Here is an 18,074-nt window from a genome sequence, read left to right as displayed (position 1 = left end):
GGGTACTGTGAGGAAACGCGGAAAGACAGCTGCCTCTGTACAGCGTGAGGTGGCTGTTTCCGGGAGGGGCATGGTGGAACGCGGAGTAACCGCCGCGTCTGACGCGGCGGTTAGCGCGCATGACCCTGCTACCGATACTTGGTCCCAGCGCGGGGAGGCCGCCACCAGTGCTGCCAGCGGGGCGACCAACCCCGCACATGGGACAGCAGGAACATCGCAAGACTGTGTTGGTGTGGCTGGGACTCATAGTCCCTCTAGGTTCAGAATGACGCGCGTGCGCGCGGAGAGGCAGAGCTTATATGGCAGCCAGAAAAAGGTCAGCTGACCTGGTCGGTCAGCTGACAACTCTGCTCTGTGTCATTGGTCCAGCACTAAGGGAGGTGCTGGAGAGTATCTGTGCATACTGTATATACTGCTGACTGTTCAGTTGCTGGTGGTCTGGCGTTGCAAACACTACGTGGTAGCTCTCAGACCTGTCTGTATCTGTGTTCTAGCATAGTTTCCAAAGGTGTTGACGGCCACGGATCTCACTCCTTAGCGTTAGGAAATTATACTGTATTATCTGTTATGACCTTCTGCTTGCCTGACTATTCTTCTGTACTCTGATCCTGTACCTTGCTATTCTGATACTCTGTTGTTGAACCCCGGCTCGTCCTTAGACTCTGCATCTGCCTCCTGATTCTGTACCTCGATATTTCTGATTCCCTGTTGCCGAACCCTGCTTGTTTGTTAGACACCACATCTGCCTTCTGAATCTGTACTGTATCTGTCTGTGTGGTTACGACCTGGTTTGTCTGACTTCGAGAACCGACCTTACTGTCAGAGGCGGTTCCCAGTCCTGGTAGTGACACTCCCTCCTGAGTGTCACTCTAGGTTGTCCTTGCTACTTTCAGCCTGACTCCTCCTTCCGGGAGAGTTCAGGTCTTCGGAAGGAATTTGTGCAGTACTCCTTACTGCCCTGAGGCCTAGTCCTCTAAGTATTACTGTTGCACCAAACACAACTACTCTTCTCAGGTGTCCAGAGGTTAGCTTGTATATCTGATTATCGGTGATGCTGCAGATCATCAATAATCAGGTATATATCTGTATTCCCAGTGATACTGCAGATCACCGGTAATCGGATCCTCTCTGTGTTACACCGATCGTTACAGGGCAAGGTCAGGTTTTGGCACCTAAAGGTCAGGTTTTGGCGCCTAAACTGCCATTCATTTTGCCGCCTTTTTAATAATTCAACAAACTGCGCCTGGGGCAAGATACCCGCTTGCCCCCCCTAGATCCATCCCTGTCAGTGATCTGAGGAGGGGGGCCGATCCTCCCATATAAGGCGCCTGTAGGCATGTGCCTGCAGTGCCCTGACAGTATGTCTTTTTTTTACATAGCTATAATTATCTGCCTTAATTGCAATAAAAGATGCCAGCTACGCAGGTTCACCTCTGTGTCTTTGCACAAGCATATTTAGCTTTTATAGTGTTCATGCATGACAGAAATTGTCAGCAGATTGTTATTGTTTAATGGTCTTTGAAGTGTCTGACAGCACTCAACAACACTTGAAAGATGCATAAGAAAGGAAATCACCAGACATCTTGTACTTTCATGGCCAAATTATCTTTTGTCTGTAGACTTGGCATTTAGATTTTGTTATGGTTTGTGTTTTGGCAGTTATTACAACATATAATTAAAGACTTGATGATGTATTAAAAGCTTGCCAAGTAAACATCTCCGTAGTTTGCAAGCTGTAATAAATATATAGTGTGCTGGATAATGTACTGGTAAGGGATGCGGGATTTGAGCCCTTTGACAGGGATCTGAATCCGGGCTCAGGCCAATATGTAAAACAGTAAGGAGTCTTTGGGCAAGGAGCTCTAATGATCCTGGTTGCCATGGAGCGCACCTTAAAGGACAACTGAAGCGATAAGGATATGGAGGCTGCCATATCTATTTCCTTTTAAAGAGAACCCGAGGTGGGATTTAATTATGCTAGTGGGGCACAGAGGCTGGTTGTGCACACTAACACCAGCCTCTGTTGCCCCATGGTGTACCTCCAGGACCCCCTTGCACGCCGCTATACCCCCCGCAGTGCTGGCAACACACAGCGTGTCGCCAGCTCAATGTTTACCTATGCGCTGTCTGTCAGCGCCGCTCCCCCGCCTCCTCCGTATCGGCGCTACCCGCCCGTGTCACTTCCCTCCAATCAGCGGGAGGGAAGGGACACGAGTGGGTAGCGCCGATACGGAGGAGGCGGGGGAGCGGCGCTGACAGACAGCGCATGGGTAAACATTGAGCTGGCGACACGCTGTGTGTCGCCAGAACTGCGGGGAGTATAGCGGCGCGCAGGGGGGTCCTGGAGGCACACCATGGGGCAACAGAGGCTGGTGTTAGTGTGCACAACCAGCCTCTGTGCCCCACTAGCATAATTAAATCCCACCTCACGTTCTCTTTAAGTAATACCAGTTGCCTGGCTGCCCTGCTCATCCTCTGCCTCTAATACTTTTAGCTATAGGCCCTGAACAAGCATGCAGCAGATCAGGTGTTTCTGAGTATTGTCAGATCTGACAAGATTAGCTGCATGCTTGTTTCTGGTGTTGTTAAGACACTACGCAGCCAAATAGACCAGCAGGGTTGCCAGGCAACTGGTATTGTTTAAAAGGAAATAAATATGGCAGCCACCATATGCCTCTCACTTCAGGGTTCCTTTTTTGTCTTGTCTTGTCAAGAGTTGATTTCTCAAGCGAAGACCTCACTATACTGTAACCACACTGAGAGCTTTAAACCTTCTTAATAATTGCGATCAAATTTATGTTTTTGCACTACAAACCATAATAATAATTATAAAATTTATTATGTGAATGTATTTACAGTTATCCTAAGTTTACTGTTTTAGTAATCTTGTTGCGACAAGAATTTAAGTCAAATTCCTATAATAAGAAACCTACAGCAATAAAGGGGAAAAATACATTGTTTAATTTTGTGGGGAAGTACCAAAATCAGCTTTTTTATATTGCCATCTTTTCAACAGTATGTCTCCAATCTATCAAAAACTTTAAAATAATTGGTAGGTTTCCACTTTAAGTAAAGTATCCAAGAAACTCAGCAAAACATTGTTTAGAGTAGACTGGTTTACTGAGAAGGTAAGTACAACAAATTCTCAAATAGATCATTTCACGTTAAGCTGAAATTGTTTTTCTTAGCACTGCATGATATTATGGAGTATTTCGTAATAATTAATTTTATGCAATTGATGGCTACAGATCAAACAGCTTCTTGGTACTGGGAAAATACAGATGTGTGGATACACAGAAAAGGCATCAAACTCTTTTCATGAGAATGTGGACTTGACCTGGGAGGATAAAAGGATTACGCAGAATGTACTGTACAAGGTAAGTGTGCTTCCCAGAGATGTTCATAAACTGGAAGTACAATTGATGGGTTACATTCCAACTATAAAATTCCAACTATAAAACACTTTCCTAGCAGAAAATGGCTTCTGAAAGCAGGAAAGAGGTAAAAAGGGGAATTTCTCATCAGTGAGGGTCACACTATAGTCACTTCCTGCCTGAGTCAGGGCTGAGTCAGCCACTTACATACCTGATATTTAACTCTTTCAGGCAGAGAAAAAAAAAAGAATACAGCATAGTTATTTGTGTGCTAGGCACTGTACACACCTATGTCTATCTCATCATGTCACATGTCACTTCGGGTATCCTTTAAAAGGAAATAAAAATGGCAGCCAGCATATCCCTCTCAGTTCAGGTGTCCTTTAATGTGCATTAAAGAGGAGCTGTCAGCTATACTATCTCCAGAAAAAAAAAACACATACACAAGTAGATAAAGGCTTGCTCCACTTACATAAGATATGTATTGCACTGTCCACGTTTTGATTTTAGTGATTTTTCTATAGTAAAGAAAAAGAGAAAATCCTTCTTAGCATTTCCCATTTAGACTCTGTCTATCTTAAAGCCAATCCTGACATCATTTCCTCCCTTACTCTGTCTGTGTATGCTTTGCCCACACTCCTCCCAGTCTTCAGACACTCCCACCCAGTTCTGCAGTAGAAAGTGCATTGTTTCAGCATGAGACATATTGGCCAATCAGAGAGGAACAGAGGTGTGGGAGGGGAAAACAGGAGGGAAAGAGGCTTTAGCCAATCAGGCGGCATTAGCTATGTCTGAGGGGAAAGTAAAGAAAAAAAAAAGAAAACCCAGCATGCCCTGCAACTTCCTTTGTGCAGCAGATGTACCAAATAAGAGCCAGGGAAACTGGGGAATGATCTTTTATGGACAAGAAAAAAAGAGTGATTTTTAACTTTTGGATTGCCTGGTTAGTATCCTTATTACTTGTTTACCAGATAAAAATAAAGATTTTTTTTTTATGCCGACAGTTACGCTGTAAGGGCGCCACCTCTGATGTTAGTGACCAGGGATCCGGTACTGGCTCAAAACAATACCTGTCCATTAAGGAGTCCTTGGGCAAGACGCTCTATTCTTCCAGTGGCTAATTATATTTTAAAAGATGTGGCGTTTATGGCCCGCTCTGCCAAAACGGTTCCTGACCCCTGCGTTATAAGATGTGAGCATAAAAATAGTGGTCCAGTACTAGAGGACCAACTCCATTGCCAACTAGGCAAACCCAATAGGGCTGGTTGAATAGAGCTGGTACTTTCAGTTGATGGTAGTGACTAGAGCAGAGGCAGGATGCTGACCAATCACTTTACTTGCAGGGCTATATGGGGGTTGGACTAGTAAACTCGTTAAATAAGTGTACATCTTTTTAAATAGAGAACAGAAATATAACCAGCATCACAGTATTGCCACCCTCCAACTTTCAGGATTTTAAGATAGGGGAGGGATGCTAGATCAGTTATTTGACTCAATAAGATTCATAGATAAAATAACACAAAAAATATATGTCACAAAGAGTGGATGTAAACACCAAATATACACATAACACGATAAAGAAACAAAGAGTTAGTTTTGCTCCTTTAGCTAGATACATCAGATGTTAGATTGTAGCTGTATTGCCAATCATATTATCCTGTAAAATCAATATAGCATATCATATTCCAGTGCAAGATGCATTGATATATCTTAGGGTTGCATAAAATGAGCCTGAATGCCCAGGTCTTATTGTGAAAGTTATGTAATAGAGGTCCTAGTGGTTGTGAGGTGAATTTTCGTTGGCCAATGAATTTTGGTTTTGTATATAAGCAGTTTTTAAAATCATAATTTATGTAGTATTATGCTGGGAATACACGTTTCGTTTTTGCCTTCGTTTAAACCTTCGTTTCGATTGTGCCTTTTGTCCTTTTCGATCCCGAAATAATCAGTCATACGGTTAATATCACCACCCACGGGTTCGTTTTTTTTTCCGATTCTGATGGTTTCGTTTTTCCAATGATCGAAGGCTGCAAAGAAACGAAACGAAAATCCCTTTTTACAGGGACGGACTAGCATAAACGAATATATAATCGATCTGAACAGCCATCAAGCCTACCAATGGCTCGATTAGATGGATAAAGAGAGATAATATCAAACATGTTCGATCACTAGTCGTTCGTTTTTGGGGTCTATTAATCGAAACTATAATGAGATTATGACTATTTTCACATACGTTTTCAACACTCGATTCGTTTACCGAACGAATCGAAGGTTTAAACGAAGGCAAAAACGAACCGTGTATTCCCAGCATAACGATTAAAACATGTTGAAAAAGTCCAGTAATTCCTTTTGAAGCATGGCTCCTTTTAATTGTCTGCATGCATTTGCCCTTGATTCATAGTCATGGCTAAGTGCAGGCTCAACATTAAATAGGAAATAGCAAAGCTTAGGCTTTTGATGGTCAAATCTATAAATATTTCTCCTTGTGCCTAATCTTGCTAAATGTCAGACATTCTTGCTGAAATGAATCACAATAGCGGTATGAAAAAGTAATAGCCAGAGAGAATGCAATGAGAAAGATCTACCAAACATTCTGCCTCTGGCCACATGGATCTGCTTACGTCAAGCCAGTATGTGGCAATACGAGGAGCAGTTGATGGTTTAATACAAAAAGTACTGGACCCATGGCTGTTGTCAGCCTCTAAAGAACAGATTGGCTCTGTTTCATTACATGCATTGATTACATTCATTTTATTTACCAGAAATGAAGATTCTGGATAGTCACTGTAAGGACTGGTTCACATTAGCGTTCCCTGTCCGGATCCGCCTGTTCGGATCCGGACCGTATACTGTACAAACGGAACGTACGTTCCGCATAGCAATGCAAAGTCTATGCGGACGTTCACATGCGTACGTTCCGTACAGAACGGAGCCGGATCGGATCCGGACTCCGGACACTTTTCAAACATGCGCTATTTTTCGGGTCCGGATCATCCGGTACACGCACCCGGACCGGAGCCTGACTGCACCATCCGGAAATAGAAACCTATGGGGAACGGAAAGCACAGAACACACAGGATACAAACACCTGACGTTCTACCCCACTTCCTATGCGTATTCTAGCAGCCATTTCGGATGGGGACACATGGGCAGCAGTGAAGCAGCAGTGACTAACGTGCTGGAGCTGTTTGGCAGTATGTCGGAGGTGGAGGTGAGGCCTAAACAGTGGAGGACCTGATTCTACAGGTGCACCAGGTGCACCTTCTGCTGACCCCAACAATTTTATTAGTAATTTCGCTGTTTTTACCACACGGATCCGGATGGCAGCCTGATACATTCCTGATGCAAACGGACCGGATCCGGATCGGATCCGGATCAGAACCGTACGGTTCCGATCCGGATCAGGTCCTGATCCGACCCGGATCCGGTCCGTTTGCATGCCAAAACGCAAGTGTGAACGTGGCCAAAGGCTTCTTAGTTTTTTTATAAGATACATTCATCATATGTTGTGAAATTACAAACTATAATAATGAAAATCCATAAATTACATTCCCTGATAAAAGTGCACTAATCATTTAGTTTGTTCATTGTTCTTTAGCATGTGTAACAGGCCTGTGTGTAGTCATTGTTAACTTTATATACCTGTATACAGGGAATCAGTTATCATCGACAATGTCTTCATGTTGTGGACAGGTGGTGAAGCACTTCTGCAGGAATTCGTTCAGGTGCAAATTAACATGCACCTATGAAACAACTTCCTGATTTATTGATCAAAGTCAATGAGTGTGGTGACATTGAGACAAAATTATATCGTAAACAAATGGCTTCTAACACCATACTACATGCTAACAGTTTTCATCCGCCATTGATCAAGAGTATACCAACAGGCCAATACCTTTGGGCAAGGAGGAATTGCTCTACCTTGGAGGATTTATGGTTGAAGCAACCGAGTTTAACCTTCCTGGCGGTAAGCCGCGCAGGAGGTTTTCTCAGGCCCTACTGGGCTGATTTGCTTAATTTTTTTTTGCTGCACGCAGATAGCACTTTGCTAGCTGCGTCAGCACACCGATCGCCGCCGTCCCGCGCTCGATCGCCGCTATCCGTCGCGCCACTCCCCTCCCCAGACCCCGTGCACTGCCTGGCCAATCAGTGCCAGGCAGTGCTGAGGGGTGGATCGGGACTCCCAATGACCCGCCCCGTCGCCATGGCGACGGGGGAAGCCCTCCAGGAAATCCCGTTCTTTGAACGGGATTTCCTGATCGGAGATCGCTGAGCAGCGGCTATCATGTAGCGAGCCCTGGGCTCGCTACATGATTTAAAAAAAAAAAAAATGCTGTGCTGCCTTCTGGCGGAATTCATTAGACCGCAAGGAGGGTTGATGAAAGGTTTAAGGCCGGGGGTACTCAAGATCAAATCTTAAGAAGGCTTATCGTGGAGCACTTCACTCAGACTGAAATAATTTGATTAACGATCAAAGAGGATCAAAGAGATATAATACCATTTCTGATTACTCTTGATTGCTCTCATTATTACTAGAGATGGCCTCCGATTTTCGGTTCGCAAACCGCGTTTGCGAACTTACGCGGAAGTTCGCGAACATGCAAACTTTCGCGAACCACAATAGACTTTAATGGGGAGGCAAACTTTGAAAACTAGAAACATTTATGCTGGCCACAAAAGTGATGGAAAAGATGTTTCAAGGGGTCTAACACCTGGAGGGGGGCATGGCGGAGTGGGACACACGCCAAAAGCCCCCGGGAAAAATCAGGATTTGACACACAGCAGCGCTTTAAGGGCAGAAATCACATTGCATGCTAAATTAGAGGCCTAAAGTGCTCTAAAACATCTTGTATGTGTATACATCAATCAGGGAGTGTAATTAGTGTACTTCACACTGATAGACCAAACTCACTGAGTAACGCACCGCAAACAGCTGTTTGTGTTGTGACGGCTGTGCTGAACTGGTGCGCACCATGGCGAGAGTGCAGGCCATGGCGGTTTTCAAGCCCATATAGTCGCCGGGCTGAGGTAGCTGAATGACAGAACAACAGAGACTAAGTGTCCAGCTGATCGAATTTGGTCTGTGTACAATGAGGCAACGACCTTTTTATCTATCATCTTGGGTTAGGTGTGCCCCCCAACCCCAACACACTCATGTAGCCGTCGGTCATTGCTTCATTGTGATACGCAAGCCCCTTCACTGCTGCAAGGTAACGATCACGAAGGGGAATTGACACACGTACATGCTTTTTGTTTTGTTGCTGCAGTGCAGTGAGAAAAATTAGGCAGGCATGTACACGCATCAGAAAAATTACTATAGCGGCCGCTGCTAGCAGCGGCCTTAAAAATTCAGAAATCCGCCCGGAGTCCTGTACCCTGTTGGTGGTGGCGGAGAAGGCAGTCAAGCGGCCTGCAGGCAGAGATGCTGTGTGGGGACCAATTTAGTCTTCGGGCAGGCAGTTACACGGCATGCAGGCAGAGATGCTGTGTGTGGGGACTGACTTAGTCTTCGGGCGGGCAGTAGCCCTCCGGGATCCATGCCTCATTCATTTTGATAAAGGTGAGGTACTGAATACTTTTGTGACTTAGGCAACTTCTCTTTTCAGTGACAATGCCTCCAGCTGCGCTGAAGGTCCTTTCTGACAGGACACTTGAGGCAGGGCAAGACAGAAGTTGGATGGCAAATTGTGACAGCTCTGGCCACAGGTCAAGTATGCGCACCCAGTAGTCCAAGGGTTCATCGCTGCTCACAGTGTCTACATCCACACTTAAGGCCAGGTAGTCGGCTACCTTCCAGTCGAGGCATTGGTGGAGGGTGGATCCGGAAGCACCAAGGCGAGGCATTGGACTAAAGAATGTCCACATGTCCGACATCACCATGAGATCGCTAGAGTGTCCTGTCCTTGTCTGCGTGGACATGGGAGAAGGTTTACTGGCAGTGGTACCTTTATTCCGTTGTGCTGTGACATCACCCTTAAATGCACTGTAAGGCATAGTTGCCAGCTTGTTCTGCATGTGCAGCATCCTTTCTGCCTTCAGGTGAGTTGGTTGCATGTCCGCCACTTTGTGCCTATACCGAGGGTCTAGTAGCATGGCCACCCAGTACAGCTCATTCCCCTTGAGTTTTTTCATATGGGGGTCCCTCAACAGGCTGGACAGCATGAAAGATGCCATCTGCACAAAGTTGGATCCAGACGTACTATCCAACTCCTCTTGCTCTACCTTAGTCATGTCAGGTAAGTTCTCCTCCTCCCCCCAGCCACTAACAATACCACGGGAGCGTTGAGCAGCACAAGCCCCCTGCGACGCCTGCTGCGGTTGTTCTTCTGCTGCCTCATCCTCCTCTTCAAAAAAAACACCTGCCTCATTATCTGACTCCTCTTCCCCACACGACTCTTCCTCCTTCTCCTTCTCCCCCTTTGTGCTGCCGCAGGTGTTGAGGAAACATCTGGTTCTGATGAGAATTGATCCCACAACTCTTCCTCCTGTAACTGTTCCTGTTCACGCTCATCCACAGCTTGATCCATCACTCTACGCACAGCACGCTCCAGGAAGAAGGCATACGGGATCAAGTCGCTGATGGCACCTTCACTGCGACTCACCAGGTTTGTCACCTCCTCAAACGGCCGCATGAGCCTGCAGGCATTTTGCATGAGTGGCCAGTTCTTTGGCCAGAACATCCCCATCTCCCCAAAGCATGTCCTTCTACTGTAGTTGTAGAGATATTGGGTGACGGCTTTCTCCTGTTGTAGCAGGCGGTCGAACATCAGGAGGGTCGAATTCCAGTGAGTCGGGCTATCTCAAATCAAGCACCTCACTGGCAAGTTATTTCACCGCTGAATATCGGCCAAGCGTGCCATGGCTGTGTAAGACCGCCTGAAATGCCCACACAACTTCCTGGCCTGCTTCAGGACCTCCTGTAAGCCTGGGTACTTACACACAAATCTCTGGATTACGGGATTGAGCACATGTGCCATGTAGGGTACATGTCTCAACTTTCCCAAATTCAAAGCCGAAATGAGATTGCTGCCGTTTTCACACACCACGTTGCCGATCTCCAGTTGGTGCGGGGTCAGCCACTGATCCACTTGTTTGTTCAGAGCAGCCAGGAGAGCTGCTCCAGTGTGACTCTCCGCTTTGAGGCAAGACATGTCTAAGATGGCGTGACACTGTCATACCTGGCATGCAGCATAGGCTATGAGGAGCTGGGGCTTTGTAGCTGGAGAGGAGATTGCAGCACCAGTAGAGTTGAACTGCCACTCAGCCAAGGAGGAGGAGGATGACGACAGCAAAGAGAATGTAGCAGGAGGAGTAGGAGGAGGAGAGGAGGTGGCAGCAGGCCTGCCTGCAAGCCGTGGAGGTGTCACAACTTGGTCCGCTGCACAGCCACATACTCCATGCTTGCCAGCGGTCACCAGGTTGACCCAATGGGCTGTGTAAGTATTGTACCTGCCCTGACCGTACTTGGCAAACCAGGCATCCGTGGTCAGATGGACCCTTGACCCAATGCTGTGTGCCAGAGATGACACCACTTGCCTTTCTACTTCCCGGTACAGTTTGGGTATTGCCTTTTTTGAGAAATAATTGCTGCCTGGTATCTTCCACTGCGGTGTCCCAATGGCCACACATTTTCGGAAGGCCTCAGAGTCCACCAGCTGGTATGGTAACAGCTGGCGAGCTAACAGTTCCGCCAAGCCAGCTGTCAGACGCGGGGCAAGGGGTGACTGGCAGACATTGGCTTATTCCGCTAAAAGATTTCCCTCACAGACACCTGGCTGCTGCTGTGGGCAGAGGAGCAGGAGCCGCTCAAGGTGAGAGGCGGAGTGGAGGAGGTTGGCTGTCCATAGGTGGCAATACATGGTACCGGACACTGCCACCAGCTGTTTCTGACGACGAGCTCCCCCTGCTTCTTTCAGGAACTCTCCTACTCCTCTCTGACTCCCCCTCTGAACTGTCCCCCTGTTCATCTCCTCTATTGGGAACACACGTGGCATCCGTATCATCATAATCATCATTATCATCCTCCCCAGCTTCGCTTGTATCAAACACCTCCAAAACTGCACCAACAGCAGGTACTTCATCATCCTCCTCCTCACACCTTACGTCCATAGTATCGCCTAACTCAGACATATGAGGTGGTGTAACTTGCTTAGCACCTTCATCATGTTGTAACAATAATGGCTGTGAATCAGTGATTTCCCCACCAAATAACTCCTGCAAAGTGTCAAATGTAGCGGATGTGTTACTTGGAGTAGCGCAGGTGGCTGCGGAAGATGAGGTGTTCTGTGTTAAATAGTCAACCACGTCCTGACAATCTTGGGAATTGATGGGACGTGCCTTCTTCTGAGCACTGCACTTTGGTCTAGGGCCACACGAAATCACGTCAGCACGACCTCGAACAGACCAGCTGGGTGGCCTGCCTCTGGGTCTGCCTCTGCCTGTTTTGTCCATATCGGGGGGAGGGGGGGATGAAGTGAAAGGTATGCACTGACTTGACTAATACAATGTGCAGTCACACAGGTGCAGTAAAAGGTATGCAGTGACTGGTATTACAATACAATGTGCAGCTGTAACACAGGTGCAGTTAACAGGTATGCACGGACTGTTATACTAAACAGCGTGCGGTCACACAGGTGCAGTGAACAGGTATGCAGGGATTGAAATTACAAATGTGCAGCTGTCACACACTGGTAACATGAAGAGGTGCAGTGACTGGTGGTATATTACACTGCTTGCGCTCACGTAGGTGCACTGAACAGGTTACAGGTATGCACTGCAGTGATTGGATTTACAAATATGCAGCTGTCACACACAGGTACCGTGAACAGATGCAATGACTGGTGGTATATTACACTGCTTGCGCTCACGTAGGTGTACTGAACAGATTACAGGTATGCACTGCAGTGATTGGAATTACAAATGCGCAGCTGCCACACACAGGGTCTGTGAACAGGTGCAATGACTGGTGGTATTAACAATGTGTGCGCTCGCGTAGGTAGGTAGGTGCACTGAACAGTGAAAAGGTGCAGTGATTGGGATTACAAATGTGCAGCTGCCTGTCACACACACAGGTAGTCACTGAATGTGCTGGGCCTGGCAGTGGCACAGTAGGAATTACCACCAAGAGGCCAAAGGCCAGTTGCGACTGACTGACAGGGCTGTATAATATAATGCAAGTGGGCCACACACACACACAAAAAAAAAATTGATCACAAGAACAAGATTAGCTCTCAAAAGAGCTGTTGAGGGGTGCTTTTTTTAGCAATAAGAATCAGCAAGGAGCAAGCTAACAAGCCTACAAAAGCCTAACTATGCTTTCCCTATGAGAGTCTGCAGCAGCTCTCCCTTCTCTAATTACTGCAGGCACACGAGTGAGTCCAATGCCTGACGCTGCCTGCCTTTTATAAGGCGGGGTGGGGCTCCAGGAGGGAGTGTAGCATGATTGGCTACAATGTGCCTGCTGACTGTGATGTAGAGGGTCAAAATTGACCTTAATGATGCACTATGAGGAGGAATCGAACTTCCGGAAAAGGTTGAGGTTCTCCGCGATCGCGAACCCCGGAAGTTCGCCGGTTCCCGTTCACCGGCGAACCGTTAGGGCCATCTCTAATTACTACATACAATAAACAGCAGGGCCAGTGTTTTAAGATACTGAGGAAGCATTGGCATGTCCTCACTAATAATGTGAGGATTCACCAGTGTGTCTCAAACAGACCTAGAATTGTTTTCTGTAGAGCTCCTACAATCGCTAACAACTTGGTTAGAATTCACTATCAGGGAGAGAAGCGGGGAGATCACTGAAGAACTCTAGGGGTCTATAAACGTGGCTCTAGTAATAAATGTCTCTTTATTAGGGTAGGCCGTACAAATACCTTCCCTCATGTAAAGAGAACTGTAAGGATTAAACACTTTGTCAATTGTGCCAAGGAGGGCGTCATTGATGTACTTCGGTGCATGTGTGATGCCTTTTACATAGGCAAAACTACAAGAAGTCTTCCCAGCTGCATATATGTACATGTCAATGAAGTTAAAAAATCACAATTTTAGGTTACCTATAGCAAGACATATTATAGCATGTGAGATGAATCCTTCCAACCGTATATTTGTCAGCGTGATGGATCGTGTGCATCCACCACTGAAGGATGGTGACTTTGACAAGTTTCTACTTAAGCGTAAATGTAATTGGATTTACGACCTAAAAGCCACCAATGCTCCTGGTCTCAATGGCAACCTCAAATATGCACCTTTCCTATGATCCCTCCTGTTGTGACCTATGCGAAGCCTTCCTACGCGTGTCCGGGGAAGGAAGGGGGGGGGGGGGGGTTGGGGCATAGGGTGCAGTGGGATGGGTTAGGATGGGGATTCCCGACCCTGTCGAGTCCTCCGTCGGCAGGGACCTCATTGACAGTACCCATTTCTTGCCTGTCTAGCCTTTTACGGTCAGACTAGTTTTCATTTATCATAATTAAATTTGTATTGTTTAAAATATATTCTTTAATACTGTTTAATTTATAAACATATATCTTTTTTTGTCGGTGTATTATTGTATCTATTATGTTTACAATTACATCTGTGCTTGTCTTCCCCTTTAATAGTCCGTTGTGCCTGGCGGGGCCGGAAGGGGGGTTTTATTTGGGGGCTTTGTCCTCCACACACCATGGCAGAGGTTTATATACGGGTTTGTCCTTTTTTCCTCATGTTTCCATATTGTTTCTTCCCCCCCCCCCCCCCCCCCCCATCTTCCTTCCATCTTTTCCATACCCTTGCATATTGGTGTGAGCTTCCCTCCTGCCTCACTTGTGTCACCCAACACGGGTTGCTAGGCAGGCGGAAATCATCGGCAGCTGCTTGCGTCCCACATGGCTGCCGGGTTACCACTCCTGAACCGCATTGGCGCATTGGGCATGCGGTGATTGCAGATTTGGTTTGGACAGACTTCCATGAAACGCAGAAGATGCACCTCTTGGATCACGCGGCGGGGCATTCTCAACATGGACGCCATTTATGGCGTCCAGGAAGCCTGTGCAGTTGCCCTTTTTTGGTGGCTTGTGTCTTGATGAGCATAGATACTCAGTGAAACCAGTCTACAATGCCTTTTACAGTCAGTGTATTGCCCTAATCACTTGGAGGGGCATCTCCCCACCTTCTCCTTGGTAGCCTGTGTATTCAGCTTGGCAGCCACATTCCAACATCCACTGCATCGCACAGAGGCCCTTCTGACAGGTACATGGACATGTAAGCCTCTCCAGTTACATTTATTAACATATGGATTATGTTGCCTCATATTGGGACTGTATATCAGCTCATATTGAGACATGTATTACTCCTATGGGTGTATAAATTGGATGCCTGCTGCTTATCCTCCACTGAGCTTTTGACTATATCTTTCAGCTCTATGTGTGTGCAGTGGACACTGCCTGCTTGCACGCTGCTTTGTACACTTGCCAGCTGTGTGTCTAATCTGCAACTATGCTAAGTCAGGTTGAATTTGCACAGTTTAATTCATTTGGATTTCATTGGATCTCTTCAGATCTACTGGATAAGCTTTATGTTGTGCTTTGAGTGTGCTGATGGCATCTTCTTCGCTTTTGTGCTGTATGCATCCTGGTCTGGATTTGACTTCTGGTATCCATGTGATTTGATACATCTGTGACTCATTGAGTTTTGTATGGGTACAGATGGGTACTGTATTTTTTGTGCTTTTATAAGATTTGTACTGTTATTCATGGGCCCTAAAACCCTCACCCTGCTGTTATTTTTGTAAATATATGTTACTCAACAGAGGGGCGGCCAGTTTTTCACTTTAAAATTACCATTTAACATTCTTCCAGCTAAGCCTTTGCCCCATTTTTTTGATGTACTGTGGCTAGTCTGACAGGCTTAAAGAGGCACTGCAGTGACATATAATAGATTGCAGTAAATTATTCAGGATACCCACTTTTACTCTTTTGTGTCAGAGGGTCACTTCTGATTGACACAGCCAGCAGTTGATATAAAGTAAATTGCACCGCAGCGGCAAGCAAATCTGTCCAATGGATAAAGTTATACTGTCTAGTGTTTTGCCTCAAGACACTGTATTATATTCACTTATCATTGTTATTGTGCTAAAAATTGTTCTTGTTCAATGCTGAATTTGGTTGTAGTTTAAGCGCAGCCTCATGTAGCTCCCAGCTGCTTTGACTTGGGGCTGGTACACATAAACCAATATATACTTCCAATCGACAAACCAATAAGAATCACAAATCAGTAGTCTTAAACCCCCTGTGTATACTCCGAATAGTACGGTTTACAAATACCAGCATGCCACACACGCCACATTGCGCAATCTATTTAGTAAAATCTTCAATACCAGAAATATTACACAATGTTCCAAAATAATCCAGTTGATTCCAGCACACAGGAAAATACATTTTACATTAAAATGTTTTGAGCAGTGTTCATGTGTTTTTTTTAAGTCATTTTAACTCCTTGCAGGACACTAAATAAGCCCTATACTCAATACAAACCACCAAGAAGGAGGGCAGATATACAGAAGCCCTTTTATTGAAGATGATTTCCAGATTTCACCATTAGTCTCCTTCATCCTAGGGTCTATATCTACAAGTATTTGTTTAGCTATCTCTAGCCTCACTGAGCATAAAGTGGAGATGAGGCTCTTCTTCCTTGCATAGAAAGGGAAGCTTGGCAAGAGGAGGATAAGATTGTTGAGGCAACAGATCCCCAAGCTTGGCAGCTCAGCAATACAAGCCAGTATGGGGGACAAGGGCTTAATAGAGGTAGGGGATGCATTTTGTTCTGTTATGTTTATTAAACTTGACCTGAGAAACGCGTTGCATTTCCTTTGTGGGGTATCGTATAATAAATTTGTATATTTATATAACAACAGGACGTCTGTTTGTTTGTGGAGGCTAGCCCACCACTTCCTCCATACAATTTTTAAAAATTTTATGAATTTTTATCCTGCTGGCGCCTCTATACAACACACGTAATCGAATATAGAGCTAGTGAAGCACTGAGCTGCACTGCGGTGTAAAAGCATTTAAATTTACCCTATACCTAACAGTGAAGTATATTTGATTAACATAGGGCCAGGGGCCATGTACTATTACCATTTTAATTGTAGTACAAAATAGAGACCGCACTCAGAATGCTTCTAAAACACTGTATTCACAGCAAACAAAGCACAACAAGGTATATAACATGTTTCAGGCGTAGTTCTTCTTCAGTGTGTCTGTAGCCTGTCTATTACCATTTTCATTGGTGGAAATGGGGAGCCCTGGGGTGCCACTGGGAAGCCCTGGTGGGAGCTTCAAAGATGCTTTGCTGGAGCTCAGAGAGAATTACAGTGATGGGACTTGCATTGATGGGGGTTTTGCGGATGCAGGTAAATTGATCAGGGGTGTCTGCCTCCGCTGTGGGATGCTTTGGGCAAGGAGGGACAGACTAATGGGGAGTTCTGGGGGTCTCCTTTATTAAAGGAGAACCCCCAGATGCTTTTCGAAGGCCTAAGCTAATGGCTAGTGTTTGCTGGGTGCAGGTAAATTGATCGGGGTGCCTGCCTGCCTCGATGAAGAGCTCTGGGGGTCTCCTCCTTATTAGAAGAGACCCCCAGATACAGCAATAGAAGATGGTGGCGAATGTTTGATGGGTGCGCATGCATGTCCTGGGCAGTGAGGCAGCAGTGCGATGGTGCTGGGCAACAGCACCACACCGCAAAAGCATTGCTCTAATTGCTATGGGAGCATCGCTCTAATTGAGTCCTTTTCCAGCATTCTTGATCAACCCTTTTGACCTATTTTACCTGGAAATCGATCAGGCGGCCATTTTGCAGCAACGGTTCTCTTCCAATTCTATAACAATATCTAATCGTAACGGTTGATCAGCCTGCAATATTGAGTACTGTATGGGCCACAGTTATGTGATTTAACTGTGATTGCCTAGAGATAATAGGCCCGATCCAATTTACTTTTTCTCCTAGGTTTTCTCCTAGGTAATATTTTTACATCTTATAAATAAAATGCCTTTTAAGCCACCAGCAAGCAAGAAAATACTCAGAATAATTTTGACTGAACTTGTCTACCTACTTTTTGGTACTTTTTTAGTTGTAGAGTGATGAAAAAATGATGAGAGAACTCAGAAGAAAAAGTGAATTGGATCGGGCCCAATATGTTTTGCATAGACACAAGTGTGGCTTCATCTCCAGTTTAAAGGCATACCTATTGTTAAAATGCCTTTGGATGTTTCCTTCTATTGAAAGGCTTCCACATCTATGGTAATACTTTTTATTCAGTCAGGGAGACACTATTATCCTTGTAGCTTTTTCCTACCTTTGGGTCAAGATCCAGAGAAGCTCAAGAGGCTGAACTGAATTAATGTGCGTTTTTAAGCCAAGATAACGATGTAACTATCCTTACAAAGTAGTCAGATCAGAGATAAGAGGTGTACATGATATTTAAAAAATGTGTTATTGTTACAATTTGTCCAGGAAAGCACTGAATGATAAAGTTAATCAATCAGGTCAATCATTATCTAGTATGTAAATGGGTGGCTTGAACTTTTTGTCTTCCTCTGTAGCCTCAATTTACCTTTGAAGAGATTTATAAGAGAACATTGGGTAGCTAAAGTTCAGCTGAAAGGTGTGGTAATTCATTGGAAGTTGTACACAATAATAATAATGATGATGCAACCAGCAGTCGTTTT

General features: G+C 45.5%; 1 protein-coding gene across 4 annotated transcripts in view; it reads left to right on the top strand.

Annotated features, from left to right (window-relative positions):
- LOC137524618 (uncharacterized) overlaps positions 1-18,074 on the top strand; it is a 571,079-nt gene that overhangs the window by 461,483 nt on the left and 91,522 nt on the right. For all 4 annotated transcript variants that reach the window (XR_011022737.1, XM_068244694.1, XM_068244693.1 and 1 more), the window contains exon 59: positions 3,249-3,377. Coding sequence is in view for 3 of the 4 variants with exons in the window: in XM_068244694.1 (XP_068100795.1) it covers positions 3,249-3,377 (129 nt within the window). In the remaining variant the exon portion in view is untranslated. The remainder of the gene's footprint in view (positions 1-3,248; positions 3,378-18,074) is intronic.

This window comes from Hyperolius riggenbachi, chromosome 7 (genome assembly GCF_040937935.1).
Source record: "Hyperolius riggenbachi isolate aHypRig1 chromosome 7, aHypRig1.pri, whole genome shotgun sequence".
Taxonomy (NCBI): domain Eukaryota; kingdom Metazoa; phylum Chordata; class Amphibia; order Anura; family Hyperoliidae; genus Hyperolius; species Hyperolius riggenbachi.
This window is presented reverse-complemented; position numbering and strand designations above follow the sequence as displayed.